This window comes from Pogona vitticeps, chromosome 3 (assembly GCF_051106095.1).
Source record: "Pogona vitticeps strain Pit_001003342236 chromosome 3, PviZW2.1, whole genome shotgun sequence".
Classification (NCBI taxonomy): domain Eukaryota; kingdom Metazoa; phylum Chordata; class Lepidosauria; order Squamata; family Agamidae; genus Pogona; species Pogona vitticeps.
Genome location: NC_135785.1, coordinates 83,972,153 through 83,989,732, shown reverse-complemented (window position 1 = coordinate 83,989,732; position 17,580 = coordinate 83,972,153). Strand labels below are relative to the sequence as shown.

The window sequence follows — 17,580 nt, the reverse complement described above, 5'->3', positions numbered from 1 at the left end:
TCCAGTTCAAATTCTGATGTCTCTACACATCATTCTCATGCAGTTCCACAAGCAAACTGTGCTGAATGAAATCCAAGAAACATATAAGACCTCAGAAACAAGCTAAACCAAATGAAAAAGTTACAGGAGCCAGGAGAGGGCTGAAGTTTCCAGCAACGGCTGCGCTTTAGTTCTGTTTAAAGGAGCATAAACAGGCAGATGTAGCTGGGGCCGAAGGCTCCTACAGTAAGGGTCCTTTGCCACTTCCCCGGATGACATGTGAGATTACGAGGCTGTTCGGGAACGACACCTACCAGGCATGTTGTTGATACAACTGGGCGACAATGATTTGGCACCTTGAGGGGCGGGAGCAACCTGGGACTGGATGTAAGGGCTCACATGGAATGGAGAGGGCGCCGCTGCACGCTGTGGAGTCAGCTTCGTTAGGCGGCTGCCTGTGAACAATGTTATCCCTCACTTGGCAGAGGGACACTTATCCGGACATGCATATTATATGGTCAACGATCATCCCTCGCCTGTTTTGGAGGGAGGCGAGACAGTTTTGGCCTGTAAACACTGCCCGTCGGAGTATTAACAGGGAATTCTGCAGAGCTGTTCACAGAGGCCTAGGATAAGTGCTCGGCCACCACAGGATCCGTCCCGAGAGGCAAGAATGTTTCAGGTCAGATGGTGTTCATCTGTCTGAACGAGGTTTGGATGTCTTTCTGGAGGACATGCTGTTGGAGCTGGATCAGCTCAATGGAGAGCATGGGACATAGTGTGGCTAGTCCCAATGCTGTGGTGGGTAGTGGACAGGCATTGGAAACGGGATTTTAATGGTAACGGCAGGAAATTGTAGCTGATCTGAACTCCCAGCACTGCTGATCAGGCGATTCAGTGCTTGGAGGAAAAGATGCGCTGGGGATGTGCCCGGACCCTCAGTTGGCACAGAGAGAGGGGCATGGGGTCCGGGGCAAAAGTGAGGCCGGTTGTTATCCCACAGTCATTAAGAAGGGGATAACGGAGGCCAGTCTGGATGGCCATTTGAGGACCCAAGATGGAAGCCTTAATCTGCACTACAGCAGGACCCCCCCCCCTTTTGCCAAAGGATTGGCAATATTGAGAACTGAATAGAATCAATAAAGTGTGGCCCGTGTTTAACCCATATGCTTGGTCTTGCGTGGTTATTCTGGGGTAAGGGGGCAAATGGTTACAAGCAGTACATTCTGCATACATCCATCATTCTACCCACTTCATTCTTTGGGGTGGACATGAAGAGACAACCATGCTAACAGACCCTGGAAAAGAAATTGTTACCACTACTACTTTTAGAAGTAACTCACTGCTGTTATTTATTGCACATTTTAAAAAAGGTTAAGTCATTAGAATCCAATTAATTGGATTTACTTACATGTTGATGTCCTATTCAATTATTGAGTCAATGTGTCTGTTCTTAGTGTGCACTAAAAGTAGGGTACTAGGCACTATGGGACTCACTAGGTTTCATTACTTTCTGGTTCTGTGGAAAGGGGGGATTCACCCAAAACAGTAAGAATATGGCCTAAGAAAATATTGGTGGAACTCTTCCAAATGCCCCCTCAAAGCATTTTTATTCTCCAACTAAAGGGTAAAACTGAGAAATAAATGTTACTTCTCATGAAACAATAACAACATTATTGGTGCCATAACTTTCAGAGGGACCAGTTTTTGTTTTCTTACCCCCAAAGGTAATGTGTTAGAGATGACATCATTGTAATATTTTATTTCCAAGCTCTGCATAATGAATACATAGATAATACACAGGTCCACAGAAGAAAGGACTAATAAGATTGGGAGTGACATCCAAATCCATAAAGCCAAAGGTGAAATCTGAAACTTACTTCTTCTGAGCTGCTTGTGCAACCCATTTTGGAACTTGATTCAAACAAGGGAACTTGGCCCAAACACCTTGCCATGGCTGACGAAGACTGATACAGAGTTAAGAACTAGACTTTATGTGGTCTTTTAGTGGTCTAATAAAGGTACCAGATACTCTTGCCTTTGGGCAGAAGAAAGGAGTACATCAGAGACCAAACACAATGGGCTGGATCTACATTTAGGTCAATATAGCTGGGCTAGCAAAAGTAGACTTCCACACAGAATGCTAACTCCTGACTATGCTACATAGAGGATCAGGAGACACTGATGAATGGAGTGATTTGTGGTTTCAATGGTCGCCCCCCTCAAACCAGATGGACACCTTCCATGAGTAGAGACCTTCCTGTCACAGAAAGCAAACCCTAGATCCAACCCACTAGGAGATGAAAATATGTGATACACAGAAAGATACAAGGTTTGATTCCTTCCTTCCTTCCTTCCTTCCTTCCTTCCTTCCTTCCTTCCTTCCTTCCTTCCTTCCTTCCTTCCTTCCTTCCTTCCTTCCTTCCTTCCTTCCTTCCTTCCTTCCTTCCTTCCTTCCTTCCTTCCTTCCTTCCTTCCTTCTGGAAAATTAAGGCTTCCTCTTGGAACAAAGCTAGAAAGCACTTAGAAATGAAGTTAACTAACCATCTAGGTTTTATCCAAGGTCAAAACTAATTTCAGAAGGAAGGAATAATAATAATAATAACAGTATAGGTCAGTGAAAAAAAATCAAAGTAGGCTATGAAGTGTGTGCTACAATTTTTTTACTTTGCTATATCAACCATATTTTTCCTTGTTAGAAACTGAATATAACTTAAGAAAGACTCATAATAATTAATAATTGCTCTTGTCTTCATGAACATTTGAGGGAACTTGAAGTCTTATTCACAGGCTATCTCAAAAGGTCCAGAATCTGATAAATAAGGTATAAAAAGAAGTCCAGAAGTTACTTTAGTTGGCTAAGTTATCTCTTAGGAAATGCTATGCCCAGTTATTGTCCTGTTATGCCATGCTAAGATGCAGACACTCGGTGCATGCTCCAAAACTATGCTGATGCTACACTAGTGTACAAGTACAAAGTAGTTTGGTTAACTCTCTTACTTTCTTGTGCATTGTTCTGTATTGCTCCTGCCTTAAACTTTGATTGTGTACACCAGAATACTTTTGATGCCTTTCTGAAACCTTTCTGAAACTGTTTCCTTTTTGAGTATCTTTAATATAGAAATTTCTCCACTCAGTTGCCTGAAGTTTTGGCTAAGAGAGTTTGTGATACTTAAAGCAAGATCTTGCCTTGACCACCTATCAGGAGTTGGTAATTTTTGTGGGTGTAGTGGCAGTTATACCTTGCAAGGCTTGTTTGACAGTCTTGAACACTTGACCTCATGGGTTTTTTGGAACTCCTTCAAAGTACTCCTTAATTGGGTCAGGCTAGAGCAGTGGGTGTGGGACGTGGTTGCGCTTGAGGTTAAACCGCAGAAGCCTCTGTGCTGCAAGGTCAGAAGACCAGCAGTTGTAAGATGGAATCCATGCAACGGAGTGAGCTCCTGTTGCTTGTCCCAGCTCCTGCCAACCTAGCAGTTCGACAGCATGCAAATGTGAGTAGATAAATAGGTACCACCAAGGTGGGAAGGTAACAGCGTTCCGTGTCTAGTCGTGCTGGCCACGTGACCACAGAAACTGTCTACAGACAAACACTGGCTCTATGGCTTGGAAACAGGGATGAGCACCGCCCCCTAGAGTCAGACATGACTGGACTAAATGTCAAGGGGAACCTTTACCTTTACCTAGAGCAGTGGGTCCCAAACTTTGGTCCCCAGATATTCTTGGACTAAAATTCCAAGAAGCCTTCATCACTAAAGGTGCTACCCAGGATTTCTGGGAGTTGTAGCCCAGGAACATCTGGGAACCCAAGGTTGGGAACCACTGTGCTAGTGTTGGGAGGTGCCAGGACCAGGCAGTTTTTCAAGCCAACACCACATTTAACTCTACCAGAGAAGATCAATTGTCTGATGATTAATTATTTGCTTTTCATAGGAGAATTCTGTTCTTTCTTTTAAAAAAAACAAGAAAAAGCATAGTCAAAGAAAAATTGAAAACATCTGAGAAATTTAAGAAAACCTGTAGCTGTATTTCACTTGAGAGGGAGAGGCTAATTCAGGAGGCACAAGACAATCCATGTGGTCCACACAGGTGTGAGCACATAGATCTATTTCAGCCCAGCTCAGCCCCAAAGAGTAGCTTTTCAGCTGAACTGAAAAGGTCCAGATTAGACACAGATCAGAGACTGGACTGCAGATTCCTCGTCTGTCATGTGATCAATGGGAAGTAGGACAGCTCCACAAGTGGTCCAAAATGTGATCTATTTCTCCAGGCTTAAGAAGCCTGAAGTCCTAATTCATTGGTTTCCACACTGGGGTGCTGTAAAAAGAAAATGTTTGTGTATGTGTGTGTGTGTGTGAGAGAGAGAGAGAGAGAGAGAATTCCTGAAACTTACATATGCATTATACATTTTGTGACCAGAAAAAGGAGCTGTGCTGATTTTTAATTTAAAATGAATATCTTCCAAAGTTTTGTGCTCATATGTGATTTTAAATTACGAACTGTTTTTATTTGTTAGAGGAAAGTTGCATAGTTATAAAGGAGAAATGGGACAGCATGAAGACTTTTCAAACATCAAAGGGACACGATGCTGAAAATGGTGGGAATCACTGCCTTCATTTCCCTGCACTCCAGAATTGTCCAGCTGTCATGCTACTGTTAGGGAGAGCTCCCATATGGGCTCAGGTGAAACTATCTCTCTATAGGCTCAAAAAGTTATTTCACTTCCATGATTTCCTCATATGTATTTGAATTAAACAGTTTTGTGCATGAAAGTCCTGAAGACCCCAAGCATGAACCTCACAGGTTATCAGTTCCTGACAAATCCTACTTTAGTCACGCCTAAGGAATTTTAAGTGCAACCGAAATGGCTTTGCTCCCATTATACACTGGTTTCTTCCTTGGCTGCCAAAATGTGCCCTGATAAACAACTGCCTCCCACAGTTACTAAGCAAATCCTTTGCTCAGTGACTGCCTGCAGTATGTTTACTTAAAATTATTTGGCTTGTCTTTCTCTGAAGAATATGGTACAGTGAAAACACCATCTGTGGAGTGGGAAATCAAAAGTGTTGTAGTCTAAACAGCAAACAGGAAGATGGAAACTTCTATTAGTTCTGTTAAAATGATGGGGGAGGCGGAGAGAAATTCTGTGGTAACCCTCTGACAGAGCAAATGTTCTTTTCAGTGACACAAATGAACAGCCCTGGCACACTCTTTTAAAATGTCAAAGGGTGGCTATTCCTTGAGAAAAGCCTAGCGCGGACATCTTCCACAGAGTCATCACGGCATCAGTGGAATGACATCCACGTTCTGCATAAACTCAATCTGAGAAAAGTTAAGAATCCTCCAGGCACCTTCGGCATTGGGGGAAACTAGGAGATAACCATCGGGGATTCTGGGAACCGTGGATCGAAATGCCTACCACTGCCAGAAACTCCCCAAGAATTTCTAGAAATCTGCAAACTACCTGGGACAGATCAACCTCTACGCTCTATGTGGGGCTGCCTTTGAGGTTGACGCGGAAACTTCAGATGGTGCAGAATGCAGCGGCCAGGCTCCTTACTGGAGGGAGAAAATTCCATCACATTTCTCCTATCCTGGCCAGACTGCACTGGCTGCCCATTCGTTTCCACATCGACTTCAAAGTTCTAATGCTCACTTATAAGGCCCTAAATGGTTTGGGACCTCGATACTTGGCGGAACGCCTGCTCCCACCAAGATCTACCCGGATCACCCGCGCGAGCCAGGAGGTGAGGCTGAGGAGCCTGACGCCGAGGGAGGCCCGGTGGGAAAAGACGCGAAACCGGGCCTTCTCGGAGGTGGCTCCTTGCCTTTGGAACAATCTCCCTCCTGTGATTCGCGTGGCCCCTATGCTGGATACATTTAAAATACAATTAAAAACATGGCTCTACACCCAGGCCTTCCCTCCTGCCAGTATTTAATTTGACTTAATTTTCCTCCTTTTTTCTATTTATCATTTATTATGTTTATGGATTTTTATTTTAATTGTATATCCTTGTTGTTAGCCGCCCAGAGTGATATGATATACCAGATGGGCGGGATATAAATCAAATAAATAAATAAATAAATAACCTCAACCCTCACAGCTGAACAGGGCTTAGGCCAAGATAAAAAGTAAGGAATTGGTAAGCATTTCCAATACAGAGAAGTAGGATTGGGGGGGGGGGTGTGATACTGTTTAAAGGGCCACAAAAGTAGTTTTAAGGTTACAAGCCTAAATCTATCTTTAGGACTCTTATTCCTCAGATATGGCCAAACAAGACAGGATAGGGAACATGCCCTTAGAGTCAAAGCTCCCTTGAGAACAAACTATTGACTCTTTGTTCTAACCTGAGGTTGGCTCAGTCTGCATTTGACAAATTGGCCCGCTATGATTTTATAGCTGTTCAACTGGGAAATAGCATACCGTGGTTTGCATGTCGGTCTTATTTCACAGGCACTGTAGCACTGAAAATGTTGTATGCCTGGGGGAATATTGTGCTCTCACCCTGAGACAAGACCCAGAATGATGTATCTGTTTAAACTGTCTGCTTCCTTTAATAGGACAATAGCTGTGTTTCCCTGAAACCAGAACAGCTTCCTCTGCAGAAGAAAGAAGGCCTGGTGTGAACACCTATATCAGCTTTATCTGGGTCCCTTCAATAGGAGACTGCAGGAGGCAGTCAAGATCTGGATAAATGTGTATTGATCACTCTACACCCCTTCATTAGCCAGCCTGTATCTGCATTTGATCTTCCACATCTCTCAAGACTTCCTTCTCTGAACGGTTCCAGTTTTTTTATTTTTTTGTTCTCCTTGCTTCCATTATCCCCATGTCCTCTTTGAGGATTTCATCAGACCTTTTTTTTTTTACATTCAGCCTCAAAGGTGTTATAGTCCCAAAAGTTGACTTTTCCAAGCTCTGATTTTGATCCTAATTTTCATGGCCCTTCAGCTGCTATAATGTAGGCACTACATGGTGGACAGTTCTGCTCCCTCAGTTGCTAATATGTTTGTTAAAACTGGATTATATCTGAGCATCTCAGCTAGTCACTGTCAGCCCCAGAAGGTTTTCAATGTTGTTGCTGTTGTTATGTGCCCTCCAATTGTCTCTGGCTTATAACAACCCTATGAATGAATGATTTCCAAAATGTCCTGTCCTCAACAGCCCTGCTCAGCTCTTGTAAACTCCAATCCATTTCATGTCTGATCTTCCTCTTTTCCTGATGCTTTCAATCTTTCCCAGCATTATCGTCTTTTCAAGTGAATCTTCCCTTCTCATATGTGCCCACAGTGTGACAGCCTCAGTTTCATCATCTCTGCCTCCAGAGATAGTTCAGACTTGTTTTGCTCTAGGACCCACTTGCTTGTTTTCTGGCAAAACAAACATATCTGCAAGGGTCTTGCAAAAAAACTACAGTACAGAAGATGTATGATGAAATATTTTGCTATTTTTGAACTACATGGATTGATACAATCTAGCTAGTTCTATGTGTTTTCAATTTCCTGAGTGACAAGCAATCAACATGAGCTGGCTTCCATCTTGTTCTAATCCACAGTATAACCTAGCTACAGTACCGATGATGTATGTTGAAGTCTTTTGCTATTTTAAACTACGTGGATTGATACAATCTAGCTACTTCTATGATATCTTGATACCTTTGTTCTTCACTGGCTGCAATTTCCATTTTGTGATATAGTACACCTACAGAAAGTGTTAACTATGGTTTGTTTAAACCAACAATCAGTACCTCTGATCAGTCCAAGGGCCAGTTTTCAAGCCGATAAAAACGAAATCTAACATAGGTATTCTAGGGTGCCTCATGGCCTGTTCAAAAGAGGAATCAACACACAGTATCTAGAGAGTTCCAGGAGCTGTAATTCACCAATTTTTATGGGAAGAGAGGACCAGGGAAAGGGTGCAGACCCCAAAAAACCTTGTGAGGTACATGCGGCCCCAGAGCCATGGTGTTCACCCCAATTTAAATTACATGTTCAAAATGACTTGTTTTAAATAAATCTTTGCTTCCAAACATATCTTCCTCGTCATGTGACAGGAAGAGAGGGGACCATACGAGCCCAAGTCGTCTACCATGAAGCGCAGAAGTGGTTAGAACAAGAGACATCAATAAATAGCAAAGCGTATCTATAGAAGCCATCATCTGCTGGCCAAATACTTCATTGAAAGGTTAATTATTCATTATATCACTTCAGTATGGTGACTTTTTAGTTTGTTATAAAAATGTAAATAGTGATTAAAATGATTAGTCGCTCTAATCTTCAACGTTATAATTTTGTGCAAGTGATTAAATATGTGTCCTTCAAAATCTCTGTCCAAGACAAAAGCAAGTTACTATTCTCATGAGGCAGCCATTGTAAAACAAAGTGGCCCACCCTCATCCTATTAGATCCCCTTGATAGTAACCATCTTTGTCTCTTAAATCTTGCATTAGTTTCCCTCAGTTTTCTTCAAGCTGCAAGAAGGAAGGAAGGGAGACCTTTTCATAATTTTTCAGAAATATGGATGTATAACAGAACCTCTGAAGCAAAGAGAGTATCTACGCTATGCAGTTATCTGGCAGCCATTTTAACTGTCATGGCTGCCTACTATGGAATTCTAGAATCTGTCATTTGGTGAGTGACTTAAGACTTCTTCGTTGGACAGCTCCTGTGCTCTCCCTTGGACTACAAGTTCTAAGAATTTCACCAAGTACATATCCCAGAATCCCATAAGATGGAGCCAGGGCAGTTCAAGTGCAATCAAACTGCTATAACTGCCCTGAACAGGTTACATAAACCTTCCTCTCACTAACAACAGATAAGAGAGATGTCCTTTACAACAGGACCATGATATCTATAGGGGGTCGGCTCCAACTCCCCTGGTAGGCGCAATGCTATACACCAGAGGTTGTCAAGCCCCCTCTGCAACCCACTGCTGGTCCGTGGGCTTGCCGGAACTGGGCTGCGGATACAGATCTCTGCCCCCCCCCCCGGGCACACATGCATTGTGAGCATGTCATGTTCACGCAGGGGGCGTGCCACACCCGTGGGGGGCCTCATCGCTCAAGTGTGACATGCCCCTGGCCCCCCTGCGCATGGAACTCGCTCTCCCCAGCCAATCGGCGGCCCCAAAAAAGGTTGGGGGCTGCTGCTATACACTGCATGGTCTCTAGTTCCTTCTAGTGGCCAGTTCTGGTAAATACATCCTGGAACTTCATATAATATTATAAATAGATATTTCTGTTTTTTATTTCATATTTTTAGGCAGCCTATAAGTGAATCAGTGGATACTGATCCTGTGGATAAGGGGGATCCTATTGTAGTTCTAGTGTACAACAGGTATAGAGGGTCATGCAGTGGCCTCTATATTTGCAGCAGGACTCATGAGCTCTGCCTCCACCCATTTCCAGATGTACTTCTTCTGCCACTGAACAAACTAGTTCCCAGATACAAAGGCACACCAGAAGTCCCACTACTGAAAGGAAAAAGAAAATCCAATTGTAAGTCTTCAAAAGAAAGGCTCTACATCACTGTAATAGCCATTACCCATGTTTGATTCTACAAGTATTTCAGACAATTTCATACTGTCTTAAACATTTGTAGAGTTAAACATGGGTGATAGCCATTACTGTAAGTTGCATCACAACTTTAACATAGCAGCACAATTTTGTTACTTCCTAGCTGTGACACAGGACAAGCAAGCACCATTTGTGGTAAAATCTGAACAATCATAGGCGCTCAAATGAGCAGTCTTTGCAAGATGAGCCTCTGTATATCATGTGATCCCCTAGGCTGCTTATTTTTTGAGCTCCTCTAGAGTAAATAAGGATAGGATTCCACTCAGAGGCTGTGATCAGCAAACACATTTTATTTATTATTTCTGTTGAAATGCTTATGTTTTCTGAATGCATGTTGGGGGTCAACTTTAAGAAACAAAATAAGCTTGGAAAATGCAAAACTGGAGAAGTATTTCGTAGTTCTAACAAAATTATTTCACTGCTCACTGATGATTTGTGGGCTGCTTGTAAGCTAAAGAGAGCACAAAATTGCACAAAGAGCTAAATCACCCATAGTATCAAACCAGAAAATGGAGCAATTTTCTCCATGTACCTACAATACTTAGAGGTGCAAAACAGCAGGATGGAAAATCAGCTGGCCACATAGCTTCCTGCCAATTTGTGTTTGTGTTCTCTAGTTAAGATTATATGCAGCAGCAAAGTTTGGAGCAGAACTGCCATTACTTTATTTCGACATATTTAGATCTTAAATTCAAATTTATGACTGTGAGACAACTGCTTTAATGTAAGGGCTTTGGTGTTTGGGCATCCAAGTACTTTGATAACTGATTAAAATGGGATGTGGGTAGAGATGGGCAGGAACCTTGGTTTAGACTGAGGTTCATGCCAGTCCACACATGTGGTACCACAGGTACTGCATGTTTCCTTCTCCCGCCTCCCCGCCAATGACCCACTCACCAGCTGGCACATGCTCTTCTCATCCTCCTCTTTGGTTGATCAAACAGTCCCCAGCAGGAGCACGAGGTCACCTGTCCTGCCTCCTTGTCTGCGTGGGTGATCAGTGAAGGAGGTGAGGCAGGGAAGCCCATGCTCCTGCTGGAGACTGGTCAAATAGCCCAAGAGGAGGAGGAGGAGGAGCATGCATGCTGACTGGTGAGTGGGGGGGATCCAGTTGGAGAGGTGGGGGAAAGGGAATGCATGGCACCTGTGTTGCTATGCATAAAAACCAACAGGAACCTCCAAATAGAGGCTCCTACCCATCTCTAGATGTAAGCATTCAGGAAATCTCGACCCTACACACTGAAACCTGTTAAAAAATATCCCTCTTTTCTTGGAAAACTTTATGAACTGTAGTTGGAAGTTGAGTCTTGACCACCTCAAGAGATTCTCAGCATCTTTTCCTGATAAAACCAGAACTTGGAAAACAAGTCCCAGATACAATCACCTCCAACCAAAATCCAATTATAACTTGAAGTAAAATTGGGAATTTGCCTTTTAAAAATGTAATTTATTTATTGGACTACAATTCCCAGAATCCAGTGGTTGTGCTGGTTAGAAGATTCTGTGAACTACACTAAAAAAAGAACTCACTCTTTATACAATTTGCAGCACCCTTAAGAGAGACCACCACAAACTGGGAAAAATCTTTAACCGAAAAAGAACATACTGTACTCTTTCTTGACCTTATTTGGTTTTGTTTGGTAGAAAAAGATACACATAAATTAGTAAGTCTAATAAAAGGCAAATGACCTTACAGAACAAACTCGGGCTTCTCGGCAAGCTTCAGGGCCTCATGCATGCCTGCAGCTGATAGCTTACGGTTGATATTCCTATATCTGCACTGCAGCAGATTGCGATAGGTTGTCCTCAGGTCCCGGTTGAAGAAGGCATATATAAATGGGTTAATAAGAGAGTTTGCATAACCCAGCCACAGAAATGTCCTCTCCACCCACAGTGGGATACAGCTGCAAGACGTCCCACAGATAAATGGTCTAGCAGTGGAGAGTATGAAAAATGGCAGCCAGCACACGGTGAAAGCCCCTACGATAATTCCCAGGGTGGTGGCTGCCTTCTGCTCCCTTTTGAAAATGGAAATGTTCTTCCGCTCATGCTTCAGCAGCCGTGAAAAATTGGTGCAGTCTTCCGATTCCTTGTGCAGCTTCACAATGCCATTGGCAGACATCACCCCTTCATTTTCTTCAGGGCGTGGGAATCCTGTAAACTTGTGTTTGGCTGCACTCTTCTTGGCAGCCTTGTAGATCTGATAGTACATGAAAAGCATCACCGACATGGGGATATAAAATGCCACAGCTGTGGAATAAATGGTGTACCCGAAGTCTTGGCTGATCAAGCAAACTTTGTCGTCACTTATATTTTGAGCCCAGCCAAAGAGAGGTGGCAATGTAATGGAAGCTGACAGCAGCCACACACAAAGGATCATTTTAGCCATACACTTCCCATTTTGCCTTACGGGATAGGTGAGAGGTCTAGTAATGCCAAGGTACCTGAAAGAGAGGGGGGGGGGGAGAGAGAGAGAGAGAGAGAGAGAGAGAGAGAGAGAGAGAGAGAGAACAGGGTTATTTCTGTTACCACCTGCTGTGCAGATACTACAGACTGAATAATAACAAATCACAAATTGGTCAGTTAACGAAACATGGAAAAATAATAATTTGCATTCCAGGCTAGCTTGGTTCTTCAAACACACATTTTCTTTTAAAACAGGCTAATGGTGTAGATCATGACTATATGGCTATATTGGATTGTGTGTGTTTTTTTTTAAATCTAAACAATTCAAATGCTGGATTTTTCAACTCCAGAGCTTGTTTTAAGTACACCAAGAGCTTCACAATCATTTTTTCCCTTCATCTTGACAAAACAAAAAGCAAGAGGGAAAGGAGTGCATAAGTAATACTAAGTTACAGCTGGGAAAACCAAGGCTCATCAGAAAGCCCTATCAGCTTCAGGAGGTTGTGCAAGACTTTTCCACCACAAATATTCTGCTGTCCTCAAAGATTTCAGCAGGACCAAGAGGATCCTAGGGGAGCTTAGGAATCTTGAGGAGTGATAGGATTTTTATTAGCAAAACATAGCCACAGCCAATGACATTACCAGAGTTATAAGGCATAATTTACATTACTGGATTTCAGCCACAGAGTTTCTTGCAATAATTTATTTTCGCAATATATAGGGAAGGGATTGCTTCATTGTCTTTGCAGCATAGCTATAACTACTTTAGTTATATTAATACAGTAATTGGAAGTAATGCACGACATCACTACTTGTCAGAACTGGAAAACTTACCAATGTTGTAATCACATTACAATATTTTAAAGTAAACAAAAAGTAACTAATTACAGTACGTTTGAGCAATAAAAATGTGTTACTTCTTCAAAACTATAACTCCACTAGTAGCAACTTTAAGGGGCCATTGCAAGTTCAGCTGTCATGTTACTTTTAAAATGTAACTTTTCAAGTTCCGGGATGGGAAAAATCTGATGAGGAAAAGTTATAAGCATATGAATTCAAAAACTGCACTTCACTTTACAGGTGTCTAACAATGGGCAATCATAGCATCATGTGCAGTTCTGCCTTAAAAATGATCTAATTCTACGAAAAATTAAAGGAAATATGTACTATTATTATGAACATTATAACTAGCAGTTCTCAAACACAGATTTTTTTTTAAAAAAATGCTTGTATATCTCCAAGTCAGAGTGGTAATGGGTTAAATATAGCCTCAGTTAAGGTCAACCTTGCATATTATATACAGTATTTCTGAAGTGCCCCACAGTGGAAGTTAATGTATTCAAGTATTTTTTTACATTCCATGAACATTATACTGACATGATTAAAATGCATTAGATTGAGAAAGTCATGTCAGGGCAAAACTATATTTATTCTATAAAATACAGCATTTGAAATTAAAATTCATTAATCTACATAAAATGCACTAAGTTCCCTCTTATATTTCTATTTCAGGTGCAGATAATGGTCTCTAAAGATGAAACAGACATCAATCAGCCCTCACTCCATTCACTTCAATATATTCATTCTGTATATACATTACATTAACCTTGAAATCCCTTTTTAACATAATGTAAATCACTAAGTTGTCTACTGTGGAGAGGCCATGCAGAATGGCTGAACAGAAATGTGTTTAGCTCTTACAGTGGACCCTCGACTTACAGACGGCTCGACTTACAGACTTTTCGAGTTACAGACTTCTCTGCAAAATTTAGATTCGACTTGCAGCCTGAGAATCGACCTACAGACCAGGAAAAAAAAAAACAAAATGGGACAAAAATGGAACAAAAACGGCTGGTTATGGGAGTAATCGGTTTTCAATGCATTGTAGGTCAATGGAGACTCGACCTACAGACTTTTCAACCTGCAGCCACCGTTCCAATACGGATTAATTCGGTAAGTAGAGGGTCCACTGTATCCATTTCCCCACATACAGCAGAAAATGGATTCTTTCATCCGTCAGGGCTCCTGTATCTTTTTAATGGTGTTGTGGAAGAGTGAATTATAGCATGTGCAGTTTGTCATAGAGAACTCCTGTCCGAGGATGGGGTACCTGGTGCTTCTTACCCACACAGGCCAGCATACGCAATACCCAAACACAACTGAGTTATCTTGAGTACATCAGAAACCACCACCACCACCCCCCCCCAAAAAACATAAAACCCTCATGAGCATCTCTTCCTATTCCTAGCAGTAAAATTACAAGGAAAGAGCTAACAATTCACTGGCTTTTTCAATGTCACCCAGAACCTGATGATTAAGGCAGAGGTGGCCCTTCTGTCCTGCAAGTTATACCTTGTGAAATTCTCTTTTCTCCACAGTTATTCAAAGTACAGACCCCCTCCCATCCTTTTTTGCACCCATCCCCAAAACAGTGGCACACAATCACCACAAATTCAAATTTCTGTCCAGTGATGTGTGCATGCTGATACGAGCACAAGGAAGAGGGAAGTTGTGGGGAGGATGGATGCTAGTAAAGAACAAGAGACAAGCAGACAAGAGACAGTTGTCTAATTCTTTACTATCTTTGCTATCTTAACTACTTAACTGCTACCTTTACTACTTTGCTATCTTAAAACAAATGGGCAGTCTTCCATGTGGTTGAGAACAGAATAATGCCAATGGTGGGATTCTCTCCTCCTCACATGAGCAAAAATTCGAAGAGAAATTTTCCTGAAGACTCCAATAGGAAATAAAGAGGTTTTATATTTCCCCACTTTTAACTCTTATTAATTATCAACATCCCATTGGATGCAAAAACACAATTAGGGCCTGTCCAGACAGGGGAACTTGGAGTGGTCTGGTTCATTCTTAAAAGTTCACTCTTATTTTTAATGCCACCTATTTTGTCTCTCACTTGAGCGATCCTTCCATTCACACTAGAGGTGTTTATTCTCCCATGCGAAGGGTCCACACGGGCCTTTGGAACATGGGTTTACAGGCAAGGTTTACTCAGTTTACTCATGTGTAAGGAGGCAGCAGCGACAGTGGCAGTGTGAGGGGAAAACACTGGTGTGAAGGTTGGAGAGACAGAAGGCAGGCACCTCCACAAACATCTCTTTTCCCACCTTCCTCCTCAGCTGGGACTCTCTCTGCTGGGGTTGCCTTGTAGGTGTGGAGCCCTTACAAGCTTTTTTCACACTCATTCAGCCAGCTGCAGTGGCTTTCCTTTTGTTGTTGTTAAATAAAGTAAGGAGCACATCAAAAGAGTGATGCAACCAAATAGCATGGCATTAGAATTGCCCTGCATCAGTTTAGGAAATATTTTAAAAAATGAAAACAGAGAAGGGCTTTTTTCCATCTTCCCTTTTAATATCACCACCTAATAAGTCACAGGGTTGTTATCTCAAATAATGCCACTGGGCTGCAAACTAGCCATCCACATGGGCTACACAATGAGATAATTAGCAATGTGCGAAATTGTGCCAAAACCCCCAGCCGCCCCTAGTCCTGTGCCAGAAAGGAGCAGGACAGCTCTGAAATGTCCCTTTCAGAGCGGTCTTGCTCCTTTCTGGCACAGGAGAAGCTGACCCAAGTAGCAACACGTGGCACCAATGCATACTTTTAAAAACCACACCAGGACTTGACTCATGTAAGACAAGTGAAATCACTGCAAAACCATTTGTGGTCCTCTCTGATTAGTGTAGTTGTGGTCTGTGTTACTGATAAAACTTGGACTGGAGTTCCTCCAAATACTGCCATACTGAAACCACGGCAATAATTTAGAAATATTACATATAAATGCAGATTTTCCTAAGCCTTAGTTTTCATGTCACCACAATAATCACGATTTTTCCTTTTCTTACTACAATCCCCCCCCCCAGGTTACACTCTGTTTTACCAAATCTATTATCTTATAAATGAAATTTGTAAATAACAAATCCTGTTAGTGGAGGGTCCTCATTTACAGATGGCCTAAAAATAATTTCAAATGGATAAATGGATCCTGTGTACATACTACTTGTGAAGTTATTTTTGTTTCATTGGTTGTTGTGGGTTTTTCAGGCTCTTTGGCTCTTCAGAGGAACAGGAGTAGTAACTCTGTCCATGTTCTGTTCCTACTCCTGTTCCTCTGAAGATGCTGGCCACAGAGACTGGAGAAACATCAGGAAGAACAACCTTCAGGATATGGCCAAAGAGCCCAAAAAACCCACAACAACCATCAGATCCAGGCCGTGAAAGCCTTTGAGAATATATTTTTGTTTCATTCTCTTTCATTGACACACTATTCATTTTGCTCTTCTGTTTCTATTTACCTTCTTTTCTTTTTTTACTATATACCATATATTCTTTACTTTTGTCTTCAAAACTGCAGGTTCATTCCTTTAGAGAAACTTCTTCATTCTCTTCCAATTCCAAAGCCATCTCCTATATAATCTCCTTTTAGCAAGAGACATGCCTTCACAATATGATTTCCCATTGGCCTTTATTTCCCTGCAGGTGAGGGTTTTGCAACCATGTTTACTTTTAATTCCCAAGACAGCTGCATTCTGCTCTGTTTGTCTGTCACTCCTAACAACAGAAACACTCACCTCTCCATATGGACATGTTTCAGCGATCTTGCTTTTGCCCTACACTATAAAGTATACCTAGTAGTTCCCCTTAGATAACAAGAAGTAGAGAAAATAAAATTGGCAATTTTGCCTCGTAACATTCAGCAAGACTGTTGCCCAAATAAGATGATGTTGCCAATCCAACATTACAAAACACACACCCCTTGAGTACTGGGGTGTTTAAACAGCTGCCTTTATTTAATAGATTGTTTCCATGCAGTATGATTTATCATGAAATATAAGCACATTTTTGCCTCAATCTCCTCAGTGGATTATGACTGTACCGGTAACAAGACTGGTGTGTATTTTTGCCAAGAAAAACAATGAAGAGGCTACTGGCCAGCTGGCATCATGTTGCACCAGCTTCACTCCAGTGAGTTAGCCTCATGTTGAATGGACATTCTGTCTCAGTGAGAAACAAGCAAAATATACAAGTGAGCTCTGCTAACCTCATCTCTATGAAAAAAAAAAACTTTCAGTTGAGACGCTCTACTTCCATAATATTTTTTTAATCTTGAGACAATCTGATTCAGAAGCTTCTTCAGCTAGTTGGTTAGGGCCAAGACTCATTCCAGTGGTCATACCAAATGGATGGGGACAACCATGTATTTCCTCTTCCTTAAAGTGACCCTTCCATCCATGAGGGATTACTCCAGCCTGGCCCCCAAAATCAGTATCCCTACAGTTGGGCCAAAAAGATCTAAGTCTGGCACAAGTCGGGGTCAGACTGGAGCACAATTCCTCATATTGTGTTTGAATGCTGGAAAAAAAATATTGTAATAGACTGTTCGACAAGCAATCCAAAATGTAATCTATTTCCCTGTGTAATCACACCCTAACTATCAACAGAAAGGAAAACAAGGCTAGGTGATTATCTTTCATGAAATCACTAAAATGTTAGAAGCCAGCAAGCCTTCGAGTCTAGCAGGATTTTCATCAGGCTGGGCACTGCAGAATATATATGGGATGGGGGAGAAACAGAAAATAAACAGTTTTCCTGATCAGATGTT

The 17,580-nt window shown here is 41.9% G+C and overlaps 1 protein-coding gene across 2 annotated transcripts in view; it reads right to left on the bottom strand.

The window, feature by feature from the left end:
• Nucleotides 1-17,580, bottom strand: part of HTR7 (5-hydroxytryptamine receptor 7) — a 77,523-nt gene that overhangs the window by 10,685 nt on the left and 49,258 nt on the right. The window contains exon 2 of one of the 2 annotated variants that reach the window (XM_072995291.2): nucleotides 11,244-11,998. In XM_072995291.2, coding sequence (XP_072851392.2) covers nucleotides 11,245-11,998 — 754 coding nt within the window. In that variant the 3' untranslated portion in view covers nucleotide 11,244. The remainder of the gene's footprint in view (nucleotides 1-11,243; nucleotides 11,999-17,580) is intronic. The other variant, XM_020803189.3, reaches the window with a different exon arrangement.